The following is a 22,852-nucleotide window of genomic DNA, read 5'->3' as shown; positions in this document are numbered from 1 at the left end:
TTATTCACAATGACTCTTATGATGGTATGGAAAAAGTGACCAATAGTCATAAACTTAATAAAATTAGCTTGCTGACGATATACAGTTTATTATCCAGACTGTCTGTTTCTAAGATTTTGTAGTGTGAAAATAAAACAACCAGAGTGTAAAAAAAATACTTTTTGGCTTAGGTAAAGTATGACTTGATGATGATAGTGCCTTAATGTGGGCAGGCTAGTAAGAGACCCCTGTACTGTCTTCCAAATGCAAGGTTTTGTGGTTTCCTGTCTGTCTTTCTGTTGGTAATTTAGACGTAAAGTCCTCCTCCCCCTATTTCTCCTGTCAACATACCCCTCTCTCTCTCTCTCTCTCTCTCTCTCTCTCTCTCTCTCTCTCTCTCTCTCACACACACACACACACACACACACACATACAATACCATTTTTGCATATATGTTCTAGGGCAATAGTTGTGATCAAGAAGATGAAGAAGCGAATTTATGTTCTACCATATACCCAGGAAAATGTGAAACAAACATGTCATACCAAATTTTGAACAGATGATCCAGTATAAGTCTCAAATAACCACAAAGATATTGAGCACCATTTGTTACAAATATGTATATAAATACTGCTTTTTTTTTTTGGTGGTGGGGTTGTATGTTTAAGGGAGGGGAATCTACAACTCATATTCTGAAAAGATTCAAACCTTTACTACAACCCTATGACACCATGATTAAAATTTTGAATAAAAGTCTGTTGTAATTTTCTGCAATAACGAATTTGAACTGTAGAGTCAGTAGCATACCTCCACATTTTCAAATATGTACTATACGTAGCGAGTCAGTCTTTTAAAAAGTCATGTTTTTTTTTGGGGGGGGGGGCATTGAGGGTGGGGGAGGAGATTCAGGTATAAACCTAGTAATTCCATACAGTTCAATTACAAACTGTCATTCTCTCTGAGAGAACAATCTGCGAGTTTGCTGTGAGCTGCTAGCCACAACAAAAATATATAATGCTACATAATGTAAAAAGGGTTTTGAACTCAATCCATGCCACAAGCTTACTGAGCCAAAGACAGTTCAGTTCTCACATAAATCTTATACATTTCCATGTGTAAATATAAAATTGCACCAGTTAACATTACAAGAGTATAAAATTATATCAGTCATTAACCAGAAATATTTTCTAACAATAATACTGGATAACAAGTACCCAAATCTTTCAAAACATGAAAATATATTACATGTCATGGTGTTCATATGCATATGTACAACACAGAATATGAAATGTTCTCTCATTTCCATTCGCTGTTATACAGCAATCGAGTAATCAGACTGGTTGTGATGAGTGGTTGTTGCACTACCACTGGGACGAGACCACAGGGAAGACCGCAGGCCCAGTTTGAGTTTCTTCAGCGTGTCAATATCGCACTCTGCTTCACTGAGTTCAGGCCGGTCCGGAGTCTCCCTCTCCCTCGGATCCCTCACAGTAAAAGATGCCTCAGCAACTGACAGTGGCGGCAGCAGCGTCCTGAGCGATGCTTTGCTGGGGGCAAGCCATCTGCAATTGCTGCCACTTGTCAACACTTATAAAAACAGGGTGCACTATGTTCATGTGTCAGTACTGACTACCTTCTGCACTCTGAACAACTGTTGCAGAAAGAGTTTCACTACAGAGCATTTTAAATTCCAACACAAATTAAAGAAGAATGCTACTGATATAAGTAGTCACTTTCTATCTTTTTACAAGCACAACTCAGTTTTCAAATGAATTTCTAAAAAGTGTCAAAATTCTATCACTATTCTACAAATAGTGCATTGCACATGCAGAAATTGTCAAGCAGGCAAAAAGTATTATTCCAAGGACTGGTGTATATTTTTTAACTGAAACTTTATAATGTTCATTGCTGGATTACCAAATGCAAAGAATAAATAATGTGAAACATTCTGTAAGCAATGACAGGGTACTGACATTTTTACATTATAGCTGTAGCCCTCCCATTATCCTTCACTGCAACATTCACTGGTGAAATGAACTTTATGAAGGAAACAAGTATCTGTCAAGTGAAATGGCAGGTTATTTTTGCTGTATTTCATGTACATTCATTTTTTGGCTTCTATCCTAAACATAAAATTCAATATTCTGTAGTAATGTCAGTTTTCATTATCCATTATCCACCAACATTTTACTTCATCACTTTCTTTGACTCTTATATCTAAGTTTGAGGCCTGGACTGGCATATAGTTTTGACTGACATGAAGGTTCATCATTGCAGTATATTTTCTTCAGTTCACTAAACTTCATTTAGTACTTTATCAGATTCAAGTTCATTAAGCTTGATTAAAATGACTACATGAAATGAATCTGCACAATGATTTGTTGAAATTTTCTTTAAAAACCCAGTATGTTGCACATATAGTATATTATTGTTGGGAAATATCCATCCTGTCTGTGAACAACAAGAACTTGTATGTCTTAGAGAAACTGCAACAACTGAATAATCTGGAACAATTCCTGTTTAAAAATAAATTTCCACAGTACTTGTGAAACATTGTATTATTTTTTTGATGCTCTGATGTACCTATCCAATGGAGTTCCACTGTCTTCGAGATCAGTAGTGAGCTGACTTTGAAGTATTTACTAGATTATCTGCATGCCAGTAAGAAAGGTGAAAAAAGAAAGGGTGAATCTCAAAAAAATGTGTATAATAGTGTAGAAGAAAATTAAAAAGAATGATATTGTGTCCCTGGGTAAAGAATGTACAACAGTACAGAAACCATTTTCTTATTCAGTTTTGCAAAAGGTCTGTTGCCTGTATCTGTAATGTAAAAGGTAAGCAAGCTATTCCAATTGTTGGTGTCCTAAGTTGCACTGGTTAATGAGCTGTTTACAGAAAGAAGAATAATTAAATTAGGTTAGGATAAAATGTCAGGCATACTTTTTAATTATTGACTACCATACAGTTATGATCTTTGTTTGTAGTAATAAAATATTTGACAAATTCTACAACATGACATGGATCTATCAAGAAAAATATGTGTAATGTACCCTAACAATTACTGTGTGGAAAAATTAACTGATTACTAAGCAGTTTTACAGTAACATTTGATGAAATAATTTCACAGTACTTCTGCTGAAAGAAAATTATCAAAAATTTTGGGTCAGAATCAAAGGGAAATCTATTAATCTAAAATGTACTAGACAGCCTTGTTCTACTTTTGAAGATCCTTCAAGTACCAAAAATAGTCAGCTAAATTCTTTTCTCATAGTCATCTATCATTTTGAGGATATATTTCATACAATGTTATTTGCAAACATTCTTTTCAACCTTTCTTCCAGTTTTCTAGGGTAGTTTACCAGACCAAGTTTCCTGATGTAAACTCATATTATGAAAGCCAGTTACATTTGCTGACCATCACCTTGCTAGTAACAGCTGCATTATTTTGTATAATTTTGCTTTGTTCTTCAGTTTCATATAAATGCAAAACAAGAAATAAAAATGTTAGTGCCCACTGAAACAATTTTTTTGTTTGTTATAAGGAAAGTAATAAGAGGCATTATATTACAAAATAAAGAATGCTAATTGCAGTGGTAACAAGTGCCTTCTTTGCTTTTTATTTTCTTAAAAAAAAAGTCTTTGCACACTAGTTCAAAAAGATGCCTACCTCGCTCTCCCTCTCCTTGGCAGTGATTTCTGTTCTGACATGGGAGATATATCAGAGGATGTACTAGAATGTGCACCATGGTATATGAAATCTGCAAAGAAAAAGAAACAGTTCCATAACTAAATAATGAAGTTAATTATTTCTTAGTTATCCTGGTGTTCAGAAGATCATGTTTATAATATGAAGTGGTACATGCATGGAGGCATAACAAGGGAATATGGCACAACAGATTTACGCTGTACGTTGCCTTGAAGCCAAGCCACCATGTCAGATGATCCAGAATATTAGCAGACTACAGTCATAGCTGCTTCTTTTTCTAAATTTTTGTTGTGTGCAGGTAACAGCTGTTTTGAATAGTGAATTTTACAGTGTTTTTGTGAATAACACAGTGTCAGGAAGGCATTTTCAGACTTTTTTCTGGTTTTAAATGTACATTTGGTCCAGCAATACTATGTATTTGGCCTCGTTATTGTAAGTTTTTTTTAATACATGTTTTAAATAATCAAGAAGAGAAGTACATGATGTGAAAATGCTGCTTTCATAATCCACTATTTTCCCCTAATATGGACTGATGAAACTAACGTTTGGCCTGTGTCCTCTTTCCAAAAATGCTGAAAACATATTTTCATTATGTCTGATGAGTTTCCAGTTTTTCATCCAAAAACATTTGAATCAAGAGCTTTTCTGAGATGGACTGATAGAAAACCTACAGTCAAACAACAGAAGTAAAACCACTACAGGAAAAGTAAACAGCAAAAATAAAATAAAATATTGCTTGAATGTGATCTCATTACACGTTAGACCATAATCAGAACTATTATTATATCCATAAATGAGGCTAGCTGGCAGTTTGATCAAAACACTTCCATGTTTCCGAACAATCAAAGCATGTTTGGGGCAACCGACATGGCGGATGTGGGCTTCAAGTTTGTGATGTCATACCCCCCTCCCCCCCCCCCCCCCCCATTTTACGTCCATTACAACTGGTTTACAAACACAAAGTTCTAAATTACATGTATACCTAGTAGTTGACCACATGTTTGATAATGAATGCCATATATAATTCTTGCTGCACAGTTTTATGCAATGAATACCATACATCTAATTGTGTAATTGCCCCAGAATATTATTCCATATGATATTAATGGCTGAAAGCTTTCAATATTTGATAAATTTCTGACATTTTAATCAACACACTCAGAAATAAAAAATGAGTAACAACTGTTGATCATAAATTTAGGGAAGAATATGAACAGACAGCCAAAAGTGCCAGCAGCACCACTCAAGCAGTATAAATTAAAGATAAAAACTACTAAAAATAACTATTAGTAGTAGAAGAGTGATCAGCAATTCAGTGCAAATCTGATGTTGAGAGGATCCTAAATTGGACAAGTAGAAATCTTTTACCACACTTTTTACCATAAGAAAAGAGACCTTTGAGATTACATGAAACAGTGTATCAAAGTGGTAGAGTAGTGATTAAACTGTGGCAGCACAATGTGGGGCATACATGGCATGCCAGTATGAGGCTTCTCTATATATCTGCAATGTTAAGTCAGGCAGGAGTCTTGGGTGCATTGGTTTCAACCATTTGTTGATGCTTTTGACACACTGTATTCAAGCCATTGGAAAGCAGGATGGCATAGTGAACACATCTAAATGACATTATGTGTGATCAAGGTGGACTGGGAGTTGAATGTCATCATATCATGTAGTATCATTTCACTTTTACAAGGAAAATTCAGGAGAGAGGACACATTCAACAGCAGGAGTCTTGCCTTAAAGTGCCAGAAGACATCCAACCAGCATGGTACCTGCCCTGATTAGAGACCTTATAGAAGCCTCTGTGTTAACATTTTCCATCAGGCTATGTACTATTAGCCTCAAGCAGTTTCTCTGTTTAATTCAGAGCCCTTTATTTCCATTCCTCTCACACAAGGACATTGTGTGGCTAAATGAACAAGATATCACTCCCACTGTGAATGGACACAGAACAGTGAGGTATGGTTTGGCCTGGAGAGTGATACCATCTGCTCACCTGATTTACCTCTGGGCCATGTTACAACATTATCTACTGCATATTGTGGAAAGGGACAAATATGTTGCTTCAGTGTTAGTGTCTGGGCTGGCCTCATGTTAGATGCAGGCGCAGTACTGCTTGTGATTCCTTGGGGCACATGATGGCTGTAGTACGCAGGGTGATTCACGAAGATATGCAAATATTTTAATATGTTATTCTACAAGTAAAACTAAAGAAAAAAGTTCATAGTTTAGTTATGGAGTTATGGATAATAAAAGATATTGCCTGAAATTTAGCAACTTCTCTAATATGAAGCCACTGCAAAACAGTATGAGGTTAAAGTAAAGGACTATTTCCATCTATTTTGTCGTTATTGATCTGGTGAATCTAATAAAACATGTCCCAGATGTGTATCTGCAGTAGTTTTCCAGAATGTTCAGAGAAGCAAAGAAGTAATTTCATAAAATTTTTAATTTACTAACTACTTGGCCCAATTTGTTTTTTAAATTTCAGACAATTGCACAAAGTTTTCAACAGAAGTTGTGGAGAATTTAATTTAGGAAAAATGATGGTAATAATGTTAACTGAAACTATATGAATGTGTCAGATAATCTGCTTTTATTAATACTATAGCACACAAGAATTCATAGTAAGGATACAGGTTATTGTACTTCAGTGTACGCCACAAATTAGATTGTGAAATGCCTAATTGTTGAGAGATACGTTGTGTACTGATACCCAGGCTACATTGAACAGCATCCATAATATCATCACCATCTTCATGTACCAAGCACTCATACTGATTATGAATGCTAGGTAGAGAGTCTGTCTCCTGTAAGATTCTAAATACTCCATTAATGGTTCGTGCATTCGGAATCCTCAGAGTTGGAAAATGTACATGATATTCATTAACTGCAACTGTGGCATTACCATCACATTTGCCATAAATAAACATCATATCGGCATATTCCTCTGTCTTAAATTTGAAAGGCATCTCCATTTTATAAATAATCTACAAACTACAACAGTTACTATGTGATTTCACTTAAATACACTGTTGTTATTATGTCTTTCACTGAAAAATACAGAAAACTAGCATTCTTAATGGAAAGTAAACAAATTTACTTGTACAATCACCTTTGCTTCTATGGATGTTCTGAAAAACTACTGCAGATACATATCTGGGACATGTTTCATTAAATCAAAAATGGAAAATCCAGGATGGAATTAACAATGAGTTGTGTGTGTCTATTGCTGACAAAGGCCTTCATGGGCGAAAGTTATAATTGTGAGAGACTTTTTGTTGTGCCTATCTGCGACTCAGTATCCTCGCTATAGCTATAGTGAGTAGCAACTTTCCTTCTCATAATATTGTTACATGTCGTCGTAACTGCCGTCTGCTTCACGTCTGCTGTGCAGCGAGCTACCTTAATTTAAGTATTAACTGTATTTTTCTTACTTGTCACTTCTTCCATGTGTAATTGCTTTTAGGAAGCTTTAATTGTGTGGTGCTATTAATAGTGTTCCATAGATTTCGTGTTTGTTTTGAATACAGTCAGAGAGAGTCCCTTTAGTCAGCCATAGTCAGTGTCAGTGTCGTCGTAACTGCCGTCTGCTTCACGTCTGCTGTGCAGCGAGCTACTTTAATTTAAGTATTAACTGTATTTTTCTTACTTGTCACTTCTTCTTCAGTGTGTATTTGCTTTTAGGAAGCTTTAATTGTCTGGTGCTATTAATAGTGTTCCATAGATTTCGTGTTTGTTTTGAATACAGTCAGAGAGAGTCCCTTTAGTCAGCCATAGTCAGTGTCAGTGTCGTCGTAACTGCCGTCTGCTTCACGTCTGCTGTGCAGCGAGCTACCTTAATTCAAGTATTAACTGTATTTTTCTTACTTGTCACTTCTTCCGTGTGTAATTGCTTTTAGGAAGCTTTAATTGTCTGGTGCTATTAATAGTGTTCCATAGATTTCGTGTTTGTTTTGAATACAGTCATAGAGAGTCCCTTTAGTCAGCCATAGTCAGTGTCAGTGTCGTCGTAACTGCCGTCTGCTTCACGTCTGCTGTGCAGCGAGCTACCTTAATTTAAGTATTAACTGTATTTTTCTTACTTGTCACTTCTTCCGTGTGTAATTGCTTTTAGGAAGCTTTAATTGTCTGGTGCTATTAATAGTGTTCCATAGATTTCGTGTTTGTTTTGAATAGTCAGGGAGAGTCCCTTTAGTCAACCATAGTGCCAGTAGTGCTAGTGTTTGTTTTCAATACAGTCCAGAGACAGGTAGTGCAATTGTCATTGTTTTCTACAAGAAGTGGCTAGCAACCACAGTTTAGTGAATAAACAGCCGCCTTTAGTGAATTAGCAGTCTAGTTAAAGGTTGAACAACTCTCTTCAGTAAATTTATTCCTTAGGATGGATAGGATGTGTGACTGCTGTGTATGGACGCAGGAGGAGCTGGCCACTGTTCGCGAACAGCTGAGCGTGTTGATGGCCGCGGTCAGCCGTCTTCAGGCTGCTGCCTCGGAGTGTAGCGGCAGTGGGGAGTCTGGTGCGTCGCAGGGTACACCCCAGGTGTTACATGCTTCACACACTGTCCCTGCTGTCGAGACATCTTCGCGGGTACCGGGCGCGGTTGGGCCACCCTCTCCCCAAGGGGAGTGGCGGGTTCAGCGGCGTTCGTGGCGCACGAGGCGGAGGGTCAATGTGGAGGCTGGCCGTGTGGCATCGCCCGCTCTGACTGTGAGTGGACATGTGGCTGCTCCTTCAGCAAGGTCCGAGCAGGCACACGGGGGGAGGGGTTTATTAGTTATTGGGAGCTCCAACGTTAGGCGGGTGATGGAGCCCCTTAGGGAAATAGCGGGAAGGTCGGGGAAGAAGGCCAGTGTTCACTCTGTCTGCTTGCCGGGGGGCCTCATCCGAGATGTGGAGGAGGCCCTACCGGCGGCGATAGAGAGCACTGGGTGCACCCGACTGCAAATTGTTGCTCATGTCGGCACCAATGACTCCTGCCGTCTGGGTTCAGAGGTCATCCTCAGTTCGTACAGGCGGTTGGCGGAATTGGTGAAGGCGGAAAGCCTCGCTCGCGGGGTGGAATCAGAGCTAACAATTTGTAGTATCGTTCCCAGAACCGATCGCGGTCCTCTGGTTTGGAGCCGAGTGGAAGGCTTAAACCAGAGGCTCAGACGATTCTGTGGAGATCTGGGGTGCAAATTTCTCGACCTCCGATATCGGGTGGAGAAATGTAGGGTCCCCCTGAATAGGTCAGGCGTGCACTACACGCCGGAAGCGGCTACAAGGGTAGTGGAGTACGTGTGGAGTGCACATGGGGGTTTTTTAGGTTAGAGAATCCCCTCCCTAGGCCCGACAAGACGCCTCCTGAGACGCGGCAAGGTAGGAGTAGGCAAAATGCAACAGGGAATAACAATATTAATGTGCTAATAGTAAACTGCAGGAGCGTCTATAGAAAGGTCCCAGAACTGCTCTCATTAATAAACGGTCACAATGCCCATATAGTACTAGGGACAGAAAGTTGGCTGAAACCAGACGTAAACAGTAATGAAATCCTAAACTCAGATTGGAATGTATACCGTAGAGACAGGCTGAACAGTGAAGGGGGAGGCGTGTTTATAGCGATAAGAAGTGCAATAGTATCGAAGGAAATTGACGGAGATCCGAAATGTGAAATTATTTGGGTGAAGGTCACGGTTAAAGCAGGCTCAGACATGGTAATTGGATGTCTCTATAGGCCCCCTGGCTCAACAGCTGTTGTGGCTGAGCACCTGAAGGATAATTTGGAAAATATTTCGAGTAGATTTCCCCACCATGTTATAGTTCTGGGTGGAGATTTTAATTTGCCAGATATAGACTGGGAGACTCAAACGTTCATAACGGGTGGCAGGGACAAAGAATCCTGTGAAATTTTTTTAAGTGCTTTATCTGAAAACTACCTTGAGCAGTTAAACAGAGAACCGACTCGTGGGGATAACATATTATACCTTCTGGTGACAAACAGACCCGAACTATTTGAAAAAGTTAACGCAGAACAGGGAATCAGCGATCATAAAGCGGTTACGGCATCGATGATTTCAGCCGTAAATAGGAATATTGAAAAGGGTAGGAAGATTTTTCTGTTTAGAAAAAGTGACAAAAAGCAGATTTCAGAGTACCTGTTGGCTCAACACAAAAGTTTTGTCTCAAGTACAGATAGTGTTGAGGATCAGTGGACAAAGTTCAAAACCGTCGTACATTATGCGTTAGATGAGTATGTGCCAAGCAAGATCGTAAGAGATGGAAAAGAGCCACAGTGGTACAACAACCGAGTTAGAAAACTGCTGCGGAAGCAAAGGGAACTTCACAGCAAACATAAACATAGCCAAAGCCTTGCAGACAAACAAAAATTACGCGAAACGAAATGTAATATGAGGAGGGCTATGCGAGAGGCGTTCAATGAATTCGAAAGTAAAGTTCTATGTACTGACTTGGCAGAAAATCCTAAGAAATTTTGGTCTTATGTCAAAGCGGTAGGTGGATCAAAACAAAATGTCCAGACACTCTGTGACCAAAATGGTACTGAAACAGAGGATGACAGAATAAAGGCCGAAATACTAAATGTCTTTTTCCAAAGTTGTTTCACAGAGGAAGATTGCACTGTAGTTCCTTCTCTAGATTGTCGCACAGATGACAAAATGGTAGATATCGAAATAGACGACAGAGGGATAGAGAAACAATTAAAATCGCTCAAAAGAGGAAAGGCCTCTGGACCTGATGGGATAGCAGTTCAATTTTACACGGAGTACGCGAAGGAACTTGCCCCCCTTCTTGCAGCGGTGTACCGTAGGTCTCTAGAAGAGCGTAGCGTTCCAAAGGATTGGAAAAGGGCACAGGTCATCCCCGTTTTCAAGAAGGGACGTCGAACAGATGTGCAGAACTATAGACCTATATCTCTAACATCGATCAGTTGCAGAATTTTGGAACACGTATTGTGTTAGAGTATAATGACTTTTCTGGAGACTAGAAATCTACTCTGTAGGAATCAGCATGGGTTTCGAAAAAGACGGTCATGTGAAACCCAGCTCGCGTTATTCGTCCACGAGACTCAGAGGGCCATAGACACGGGTTCACAGGTAGATGCCGTGTTTCTTGACTTCCGCAAGGCGTTCGATACAGTTCCCCACAGTCGTTTAATGAACAAAGTAAGAGCATATGGACTATCAGACCAATTGTGTGATTGGATTGAGGAGTTCATAGATAACAGGACGCAGTATGTTATTCTCAATGGAGAGAAGTCTTCCGAAGTAAGAGTGATTTCAGGTGTGCCGCAGGGGAGTGTCATAGGACCGTTGCTATTCACAATATACATAAATGACCTGGTGGATGACATCGGAAGTTCACTGAGGCTTTTTGCAGATGATGCTGTGGTGTACCGAGAGGTTGTAACAATGGAAAATTGTACTGAAATGCAGGAGGATCTGCAGCGAATTGACGCATGGTGCAGGGAATGGCAATTGAATCTCAATGTAGACAAGTGTAATGTGCTGCGAATATACAGAAAGATAGATCCTTTATCATTTAGCTACAAAATAGCAGGTCAGCAACTGGAAGCAGTTAATACCATAAATTATCTGGGAGTACGCATTAGGAGTGATTTAAAATGGAATGATCATATAATGTTGATCGTCGGTAAAGCAGATGCCAGACTGAGATTCATTGGAAGAATCCTAAGGAAATGCAATCCGAAAACAAAGGAAGTAGGTTACAGTACACTTGTTCACCCACTGCTTGAATACTGCTCAGCAGTGTGGGATCCGTACCAGATAGGGTTGATAGAAGAGATAGAGAAGATCCAACGGAGAGCAGCGCGCTTCGTTACAGGATCATTTAGTAATCGCGAAAGCGTTACGGAGATGATAGATAAACTCGAGTGGAAGACTCTGCAGGAGAGACGCTCAGTAGCTCGGTACGGGCTTTTATTGAAGTTTCGAGAACATACCTTCACCGAAGAGTCAAGCGGTATATTGCTCCCTCCTACGTATATCTCGCGAAGAGACCATGAGGATAAAATCAGAGAGATTAGAGCCCACACAGAGGCATACCGACAATCCTTCTTTCCACGAACAATACGAGACTGGAATAGAAGGGAGAACCGATAGAGGTACTGAAGGTACCCTCCGCCACACACCGTCAGGTGGCTTGCGGAGTATGGATGTAGATGTAGATGTAGATGTAGATGTTTTATTAGTCACCAGATCAACAAAAACAAAATAAATAGAAATTGTGCTTTACTTCAACCTCGTACAGTTTTGCAGTGGCTTCATATTAGTGAAGTTTCAAAATTTCAGGCAAAATTTTTTACTAGCTGTAACTCTGTAACTAAAAATTTGCAGACCTATGTTTATATGAACTTTTTTCTTTAGGTTTACTTGTAGAATAACATATTAAAATATTTGAATATCTTTGTGAATCACCCTTATAAGGTATGCCATGTGGTGCATATGGACTTAGTTTTTCCATATGATGGATGGTAATGCCTGATCAGAAAGGGATTGACCTGGTGAAGAGTACTGCCAGTATAAAGACACCACAGACCTGAAGTGACCAGCTAGCTACCTGAATTTAAACCTAATTGAACAAACTTGGAATGCTCTAGACAGGTGGGTTGCAGTCCTAGCCTTGCTGCCACTGGCCATTCTTACCTCCAGAGACTGCCTGCCCAGAAGTATGAGGCATTATTGTAAGTCACGGAGGATGGTTTAATCAGATGCACAGGGGCCATTGTGCATCATGTGAGTGCATCACAGTCAGCAATGATGCTTGTCCTTCCAATGACACACTGTCGTTGGAAAGTACTATACACCATAAGTACTGCCATGATGTATGGGCAGTCTCCAGTGTACACTGCATCTGTAACTTTGCCATGTCTCACAATGTTGCTGGACACCTTACAGTGCACATATTATTGCCATGTCTCAAGTTGTTTTCAGGATTTTGCAGATACTTTAATGTACACAAAAATGAAAGGAGCGTATGGCATTGTTGGCCAGAACGCCCCATCTTGGGAAGTTCAGCTGCCAAGTGCAAGTCTTATTCCATTTGATGCCACATTGGGTGACTTGTGTGGCGGTGATGAGGATGAAATGATAGCATTCATTACATTGTGAGAATAAAGAGCTAGTTGTGTTTCACAACCCGGCGGGGAATCTAACCCAGGCCCACTTGCCTGGGAAGTGAGCACATTACCACCCAGCTAAGCAGGCGGACACTTTAATGTACAGATATAAATGTATTTAGCGAGAATCATTTTTGAAAACAAGAGATAAACTCCTGAATTAGAAAATGGATAGTCATTAGAAAATGGATAGTCATTACAAATTGCATTTTCCAGGGCACGAGAAGTCTCTCAGTGAGCAAATTCATGATCTACGTCTACATGATTAAGTGCCTGGCAGACTGTTCACTGAACCATCTTCAACACATTTTTCTACCGTTCCACTCTTGAACAGTACAAAGGAAAAAGAACACTTAACTCTTGCCATGCAAGCTCCAATTTTTCTTATTTTATTACAATGATCATTGAAATTTCATGGGAAGATCTGCCAAAGTGAAAAACGCCTTTGTTTTGATGATTGCCACCCTAAATTGCATGTTATATCCATGTCACTCTCTCCCCTATTTCATGATAACAAAATGTGCTGTCTTTCTTTGAACTTTTTCAATGTCCTCTTTCAATCCTATCTGATGTGAATCCACACTACACAGCAATACTCCAGAAGAGGATGGACAAGCCTCTTTGTAGAACTGTGCATTTTCTAAGTGTTCTGCCAATAAATTGCAGTCTTTGGTTCATTTTCCCTACAACATTATCTTTGTGATCAATCCAATTTAAGTTATTTGAAATTGTAATCCCTAAGAATTTAGCTGAATTCACAGCCTTTAGATTTGTGTGATTTGTTATGTAACTGAAATTTAGCAGATTCCTTTTAGTATTCATACGGATGACTTCACACTTTTCATTATTTGGAATCAACTACCACTTTTCCCACCATACAGATATCTTGTCTAGCTCATTTTGGAATTGGTTTTGATCATCTGATGACTTTACAAGACAGTAAATCACAGCATCATCTGCAAGTAACAACAGGTATTACTTCTATTTTACTCAATGTTTTCTGTTAGTTACTAGGAACTGTTAACTTTCTGACAGGAAATCATGAATCCAGTCACACAACTGAGATGATACTCCTCAGGAATGGAATATGAGCAGAAGTCCCTTGTGAGGAATGATGTCAAAATCTAAAAATATGGAATCAGTTTGACATCCCCTCTTGCTAGCATTCATTACATTGTGAGAATAAAGAGCTAGTTGTGTTTCACAAGAACTATATTTCCTGAATTCGGGTTGGCTATTTGTCAACAAATCATTTTCTCAATGTAATTCATGAAGTTCGGACACAGATTCCGAGACCCTACAGCAAATTTACATAGGCCTAAGTGATATTGGTCTGTAATTCAGAGGATTACTCGTATTTGCTTTCTTGAGTATTGGTGTAACCTATGCTACTTTCTAGTCTTTCGGTGCAGATATTTCAACAAGTGAGTGGATGTATAGGACCACTAAGTAAGAAACTAATGCATCAGCATGCTGTGAAATTACTGATCATTAAAACAAAGAAGTTGTTTCACAAATATTTTGTCTGCACAGTGCTCTCTGCTAAAGTGACACGTGAACAACAAGAAAAGAGGAAAAGCACAGGAAAAATAAATAGCAATGAAAATGTGGACATGGAGAAGATTTACAATTAGGATCTGGATCAAGATATTTATAGGACATTTCTGAATGTTCATTGCTTCTTTATTTTATTTTCTGCTTCTGTTTTCAGCTTGGTGGCAATTTACACAACCAAATACAGACCTCTTCTGGATGACCATAGTGTTCTCCAGTACAAATATTGCTACCACTGCCTGTGGTTCAGAAACTCACACTCACCCCTTCAAACCTCCTTTTTGCATATGCTGCATCTATGATAATGCAATATATCTAAGCCATAAATTCTCACAGAAAAATTCAGTTTTGGTCACAAGATATAGTAGCTACTCCACACATATTTGAATTTTGAATATCAGTTTGTGATATACTGGAAAAAGACACATGAAAAACTACATCTGGCAACCACAAAAAATAATGTAGTGCAACTACTGATTGCAAAAGAATATAACAATCAGGGAAGCTGATACAGACAATAAATAACAGCAGAAGTGAAAACATCAATTAATCTTCTAGTTGACTTGTCCACAGGCACATAAATAAAGGTGGAGTACATTGCTAGCTTTCTCCTTCAGAGCTAACATAATACATGCGCACACACACACACACACACACACACACACACACACACACACACACACACACATACACAAACAACTACATTGCCCCCACCCAGTAAACTGCACCACCACTGCAGCTCAACTGGGGTGTGGGGACAGTGTCAGGCAGTATGTATTAGGGGACCAAGGAAATGGAGAGCAGGAGAGAGGGATGGGGAAGAGTGGTTGAAAGCTACATGGAAAAGGCAGCAGGCGTACGAGATATAGGAATGTGGCATCGGAGGTTCATTCTGGCTCTAGGCAAGGGGAGTTGCACACTGTGGAGAGAAATGTGTTAGAGCAAGATGAATGAATTTAGGGTTATGGGCTGGGAGAGGTTCTGGGTATGTGACAAGTGCAGACTGAGAATAGGACTATGGGATCAAATAATATGTTATGAAGACAATTTGTGTATACCTAATTCCTAGAATCTGGTGTTTGGAGCAAGGATCCTGACAGCATAGGTTGTGAAGCAGTAACTGAAAGCAAGCATGTAGTGCTCAGCTGGTTCTTCTGCCACTGGGTATAAACACAATCTTGACCACAGGTAGACAGTGGCCCTTTGTTCAGATGGGCAGATGGTTGGTGGTCATTCCCTCACAAAACACAGCAGGGCTGGTATACGATATGACTCCTGTCCCAGGTGGACCTGCCATTAATAGGATAGGATATGGCCATGATATGACTGACTAAGGATGTGCTGGATGGGAACATCAGACAGATCTTGAGTATGGGTTTTCCATAGTGGTATGACTTATGTGGCACGGGGTTAAGGGTGGGTGGGGTGTAAAGATGAGCTGGGATATTTTATAGATTGGGGGGGAGGGGGGGCAATACCCACTTAGGGAGGGTGGGAAAGATTACGTTTAGCATGTCCCCCATTCCCAGGCATGATTATAAGTAGTCAAAGCCTAAGCAAACAATACTGTCCTGCCCACCCCTTCCGCAATGGTATTCCATCCGACGTCCACCGAACTTACACAATGTACTTGTCCATCCTTACACAACCCCTGCTCTCTGGAACCGCGCGACCGCTACGGTCGCAGGTTCGAATCCTGCCTCGGGCATGGATGTGTGTGATGTCCTTAGGTTAGTTAGGTTTAAGTAGTTCTAAGTTCTCGGGGACTGATGACCTTAGAAGTTAAGTCCCATAGTGCTCAGAGCCATTTTTGAACAACCCCTGCTCCCAATCCCTTATCTCATTGCTCATACCCCTGTAATCGACCTAGATTCAAGATCTGTCCCATACATCCTCCCACCACCACCTATTCCAATCCAGTTGCTAACAACACCTATCCCATCAAAGGCAGCTGTTAGTCTGTTCTTCACTATTTCTATGTCATGAGGTAAAGACAAGATGAACACAGTTTTCTTCACATATTTCCAAAAGAAAAAATCACAGGGGGTCACGTCTGGAGATCTTGGAGCTCAAGTATGTAGGGGAGTGTCTCAGGGTCCACTGTGCCCTTTCCAGTGTTGAGGCAGAGTGTCATTGAGAAACTGATGCATGTTGTTGAGCCAGTGTGGTGGAGCTCCATCCTGTTGGAAAATGAAGTCACTGGAGTCCTACTGAAGTTGTGGAAAAAGCTGATTCTGTAGCATTTAAAGATTTCAGGTGAGTCTTTTTTATGCTCAATAAAGTTGCTTCATCACTGAAAAATAACAGTCTTCCATTTCCTCTAACAGAACATTACTGAAGTCAACCAATTTCCTTTTCTCACTGACCCAAAGAGCTTGCACTAATTACAATCTGTATTTTTTATAGACTATAAGACATCTTAACAATTGCCAGACAACCATATGAGGCATTGCTGCTTGCATGATGAGTAGACTTCCGTGAACTCTGCTCGAAAATTTGATGAATTCTTTTGACCACGACATCAGAAGTGGGAGGTCGACCTGGACTCTTACCTGTGTGCAAGCATTCTATCACTTCAAATTGGTGAAACTAATGACAAATGTTTTCTGGAGCAGATGGATCAATGCCAAAACACCAAAGAAAAGCACACTGGACAAAAATCACTGACTTTGTAAACTGCAGCACACAAAACACCTTCTGTTGAGTTGGTGCCATCTTACTTCTAGCTGTCTGAAAACTGAGAAGCAGCACTGACTGACATCTAATGGCGATTTTGTGGAACTTCAGGTCCTGGTCATTCACACAATACACATTTCCTTGCCAGCATATCCCAAGTTCCATAATTATTACCATCCAAAATCAGGTCATTTTTTTTTAAACACCCTGAATCTCTAACTGCAGCAAGATATGAGGGACACAATAAAGAAATGCTTTTTTTCCCTATAGCAACATAATCAACAACATTACAAAATTACGAGACAGTATCTAAACTCCAATGGAGAAACGACCAATAAAAGACATAACACATCTTTGGAAAGGATTTCCCAGCATTTTTTCGACAGATGAACAAATGAGTGGGAAATGATAATTGCAAATTAAGTTACCTTTTTCAAATTGCTGGCTAGTATGTTATTTCAGGAGGCAAAATATTTGGTAGTGCCAATAGACACATATTAACGCTCAAGACACTTCCTAGCTTTAATAACTATTAGATCCTTCCTCGGGAGAGAGATGGATAGTTTGGGTAAAGTTAAAAACAGAGGCCATCTCATTCAAATGTCAGGATGATGGTGACCCACCAGTTGTAAGGATGAAGGGATATCAAGGTTACTAATTGTTATTCATGTAGTGGCACCAGCCAAAATTGCTCACCTAACATCATTCACTAATTCCAGGGAGCTTATAATCATGAGATCATACCAGAATCTGGCATGAAAGCCAGCCCAAGATCAGCCTGAGTCAGCCGTGATGTGGTTTGCTGAGTGTGAAACAAGTGTGCTATTGGTATGGTTAAGATGTTTATATTATGGGCAGTATTGCCATAGGCAGAACTCCCATACAGTGTGGACTGGATTTCGCTTTGTAATACAGGCTTGAGATAGCTTGCAATGTTTACAAGCAGCAACCTACATGTATCTCTTGTTGTGAATAAACCAGGACAAGTACCCGTTGGTTGTTAGTATAGATCAACTTTTACAAAAGTGGCAGTACAGGTGCGAGCCACGACACATGCATGCGGACATTCAACATTTTTGTAATTCAGTGAGAGTGCAGGTTGAACACTTACAAGAATTACTAAAGCAAACCACACAGGATTATCAGCAGCTAATGAAAGCTATACTGCAGGTGGTCCAAGCATTAACAAATGTAGCAGGACTATCTCTAACCTCACCAATGTCTATGGTTTTTCCACCATTTAATGAACATTATGAATAATGGGATGATTACTGTCAACAATTGCGTTTTTTTTCCTGGCTTGTCCAATTTCCAATTTGAAAAGACAATAGTCTATGTTATTGCCTGACACTTTCAAACTGTATCACCTCATGTAGATATTGGAGCCATTAACAAATCGGGTGGAACTTGATTTGTTTATGTCTTTTACAACACGGACATTTTTTGACAAAAAACATTTGAGGCAGGTCAGAATATTGGCAGCAAAAAAGGACCCCAATCAATCTTATGTGGACTGGGATGCTGACCTACCTGGATTAAGTATCAATTGCAATTTCAGATGTTCATGCAGATACAACTAAGCGAATTCTTTAATCAGGAACATTACAGTGCACATTAAGCCCAACTCAGAAATGAGAAACCATGTACTGAGGAAATCAGATCCTTCTCTGATGGAAGCAATACAAATAGCCAAGCCCAAAGTTTGTTTAGGATGGAAGAAGACATTGTGGCATTCAGCTCTCTGGGACAAGTTGTGCAGAACATTACACCACCTCTGGAGTAGGCTTCATTGGATCCACGGTTCAGAAGATCCCAGAAAAACTATACGAGTGGCAACAGGGTGCATCAATCAGGCCCTTGCAACAGGTATGCTTTAACAGTTGTGCTGCAGATATTGCCCCAACCTGCTGAAGTAAACCAAGTGAGCGATCACTCTATGGAAGTGCACGCTTCTCAGAGCAGAGCACAGCAAATGTACTTAGATGTGTTCTTTGGCGAACGCCCTGTGAGGTTCCTGTTGTTCACTGGAGTGTATGTGTCTTACTAACCCAATCTACCTAAGTTAGAGTCACCACTTTTTCAAGTAGCTGAGACAAACCTTTGGGCATATGGTTGTCATCTACATCTTCATACTTACTCCACGAGCCACCATATGGTGCACAGTGGAGGATACCTTGTATCACTACTAGTTGTTTCCTGTACTGCTCCACTCATAACTAAAGCAAGGGAAAAACAAATGTCTATATACCTCCGTACCAGCCCTAGTCTCTCATATATCTTCATCATCCTCATGTGAAATGTATGATGGCAACAGTAGAATCGTTCTGCAATCAGCTTTGGGAGGATCATGGGGATGGCCAGAGGGTTGTGGATTCTTCAGTTACTGCAAGATATTCCCACCTGTGCCACATACTTTGATGCTATCTTGGTCACAGCTGCAACTCCAGGGGATCACCCCAACAACCTAGAACTTGTTTTCAGAGAATGGCAGCAAAAGGACTTGAATGCAACCGGTTTCATGACTTCCTTGATATCTCAGCAAATGGACTGGAACTAATAAGGGATTATGTTGTGGCAACTGATAAATACCCCCCCCCCCCCCCCCCCCCCCCCCCATGAATATAAAATACGTAGAAGTTCATCTTGGGTAAGATCAACTATTATGGCCAATACATAGCAAACCTAGAAGAATTCCGTTGCCCATTGAAATAAGTGCACATTTTGAGTGGTCACCTTGCTGTCAACATGCTTCCTAGACTTTAAAAGATTGCCTTAAGTAGTCACTGGTCTGCCTCTGGTTGTAGCAACTGCTCATATTATCAGGACAGCCCTATCCCATAAATACACTGACACCACAGAGTACCCTATTGCATAAGGTTAGAAGATATTCTCAAATAGAGCAGGAAGCCCTTGCTACTGTTTACACAGGTCAGAAATTTAAATTATTCCTTTATTGACAGAAATTTCGTCATCACTGATTGACACCCATTGCTCACCATATTGCTTGCCACACCAGATCACCTATCACTTATGGTGCTGGATGTTTTACTGGTATAATTGTCATTTCTCTATCCACTATCATGCAGAGACGTTAAATACAAATGCTGACACACAGTCTTGATTTCCGATCCAGCATTTGATCAACATGAACTGGTGTGTATCCATTTAGACTCAGATCTGGATTCAGCTGTTTCAGCCTTTCTCTAAACACTATATCAATGAAAATAATCAATTTTTCAAAACATAATGTAATTGGACAGATAAAATAATCTACTAACCTAGCATCAGCAGGAGAACACACACATAAAAGATATTACGTGTGCAAGCTTTTGAGTCAGTGACTCCTTTTTCTGGCAGAAGGGTTGAAGAGAAAGGAAGACAGGTGAAGGAAAAGGACTGGTGAGGTTTAAGAAAAGGGGTAGAGTTTGGAAAAGTGCCCAGAATCCTAGGTCAGCAGAGACTTACCAGATGGGATTGCGTGACATTGCATCCACCACTCACAAGATCCTGATGTTATATTGCCTTGGTCACTTTGTACAACACAGGTGGCTGGAGATGTCTGCCAGCCCCAAATTTAGACTCTAATGGCCATGGCAACATCAACTGCATCTCAACTGAGGGGTCCTGTTTTGGGTCTTGGACAAGAACCACTGCCCCTTCCTTACTCCTCTCTCTCTTTGGCCATAAGTGCTGTGCATCCTGCACAATGCCCACTGAGATGTGTTTCAGATGAGAAGCTTGTCACAACAGAATGTAGCACGGAAAAATATTGATTCTGACACTGAGGACCTGATCTACGAATGTTTCACCTGTCATGCCCATCAAACTGCACCTCTCCATCAGTTCTATCCCTGGCTCAATACTGCAGAGATGTGAGAATGTATCCACTTAGGTTTTGCTGTGTCAGTTTTGATCTCCATGTGGTTGACTGTGACTGATTTGTTTTCTCACTGCCCTTTAGTGTTTCCCATCACTCAGGTCCCTACTGCCACTACTATTGTTGCCTTGGAAAAAATAATCTTTTCTCTTGAAGGCAACCCACAGGCTTTGGTTTTGGGTTAATGGAACACCGTTAACCTCCTACAACTTCAAATGGTTTTGCACACATAACAGAGTTCAACACCTTTGCACTGCACCCTTCACCCAGCCTCCAACAGTGGTGTGGAACACATTATCTGCATCTTTAAGGAAACGATGTCTAACACCACACCTAATGCCATCTGCATTTTTTAACAGCATGAAGGGCCACCCTGATGAGGGCTGCAGTCCAGCAGAGTGGCTTTATGACCACTCTCACCTCACCCTCTTTGAAACACCGTGTCCACCAAAAGTGCCTGTCATCGCCAAGTGCTCTCCCTTCTGAATGGGCACCTCAGTGTGGGTCAATCAGTTCAGGCACTACCCACTAGGGGAACATTCTCTGCCCACCCAGGTCCTTAATGTATACCATGGCCTCTATCCATGAGCTTCTGCGGCACTATCAAAGCCAAGCTCAACCCTGACATCTGCTCCTCTGCCCCTAGTGGACATTCTTGTTCTGTGGTGACTCATGCATCTTCTATCAAGTGTTGTCCTGCCCAGGCCTTCTGCACTGATGTCCACTGACTTTCATGGTGGCAGCTCGTCTAGCCCTCACATCTCCTGCCTCCTGCATCTTCTAGCACATTGGAGGGCAGGGCGAAGGGGGTGGGGGTGGGGGAGATGGAAGGCAGGGGACATAGTGGGGCAACCTAATGCCACTAGGAACCGAATAGGTGGCACTACATTACTGTTGACCACTGTGCCATGACTAAGCAGTGGGCACTTTTCATGAGGAGCACCCTCGGATGAGACCACACCAGTGACTTGGAATATGGAGTGTTTCCAAGAAACATCCTGTCTACATCCCTTGTTGTGAATAAACTGGGTGAGCCCCAGTTGGTTTGTGTATAGATCACCTTCTAGAAAAATTACTATTATAATCATGAGTTATGAATCTTATGAAAAGGCTTCAGCTGCCAGTGGCTGTGGTCATGTGAGTGTGAGTTGCATTTGTGTGTGTGTGTGTGTGTGTGTGTGTGCACATGTTTGTCATCTATTTTTGACAAAGGCCTTGTTGGCCAAAAGCTCGTTTTGTGACAGTCTTTTTGTTGTGCCTATCTTTGACTCAGTATCTCCACTATATGGGGAGTAGCAGCTATCCTTTTCACAATATTGTTACATTTCATCCTGACTTTTCCATTGTGTAATTATGAATTAATACATTTGTTAACAGAACTTTAACTTTACATTCCTTTACATTAGAGCTACTTGTCAGTCTTTTCTGTAACATTCTGTATAGACCTGACTAGATATTAATTCTGTTTTTATTGGATAAAGCTTCCTCATAGCTAAATACAATAACTGCAAAAACTCTGAGATCGCATCTAATATTGTGTACTAAGTTGTCGTTAATCTACATTACAATCACCCCCCCCCCCTCTCTGTGTGTGTGTGTGTGTGTGTGTGTGTGTGTGTGTGTGTGTGTGTGTGTTAGAGAGAGAGAGAGAGAGAGAGAGAGAGAGAGAGAGAGATATCAAATGCAACAAATCTCAAGATAATTTTGGTTTACAACCAATAAAGAATATGCTCACTTACTGTGTTTTATCTTTGCTGCATCAAGCTGATTGGAAGACTCTGTTCGACTAGATGTCAACTGATCAGGGTCTGAATCTGATTCATCAGAATCCACCTCAGTTTTCCTACTTCCTCTTCTCCTTGTTGCAGTTTTTATTACCTGAAATTATACACAGTACCAATTTTATAGTAATAAATAATG

At 40.4% G+C, this 22,852-nt stretch overlaps 1 protein-coding gene across 1 annotated transcript in view; it reads right to left on the bottom strand.

Annotated features, from left to right (window-relative positions):
- Positions 1–698: 698 nt before the first annotated feature.
- The window catches only part of LOC126188380 (Down syndrome cell adhesion molecule-like protein Dscam2), a 445,363-nt gene continuing 423,209 nt past the window's right edge, over positions 699–22,852 (bottom strand). Inside the window, exons 27-29 of the mRNA XM_049929979.1 lie at positions 22,672–22,810; positions 3,647–3,737; positions 699–1,541 (exon numbers count right to left, since the gene is read on the bottom strand). Coding sequence (XP_049785936.1) covers positions 1,292–1,541; positions 3,647–3,737; positions 22,672–22,810 — 480 coding nt within the window. The 3' untranslated portion in view covers positions 699–1,291. The remainder of the gene's footprint in view (positions 1,542–3,646; positions 3,738–22,671; positions 22,811–22,852) is intronic.

The sequence above is a fragment of the Schistocerca cancellata genome, chromosome 5 (assembly GCF_023864275.1).
Source record: "Schistocerca cancellata isolate TAMUIC-IGC-003103 chromosome 5, iqSchCanc2.1, whole genome shotgun sequence".
NCBI classification, from domain to species: domain Eukaryota; kingdom Metazoa; phylum Arthropoda; class Insecta; order Orthoptera; family Acrididae; genus Schistocerca; species Schistocerca cancellata.
The sequence above is the reverse complement of the archived record's forward strand: the minus strand, read 5'-3'. Positions and strand labels throughout refer to the sequence as shown.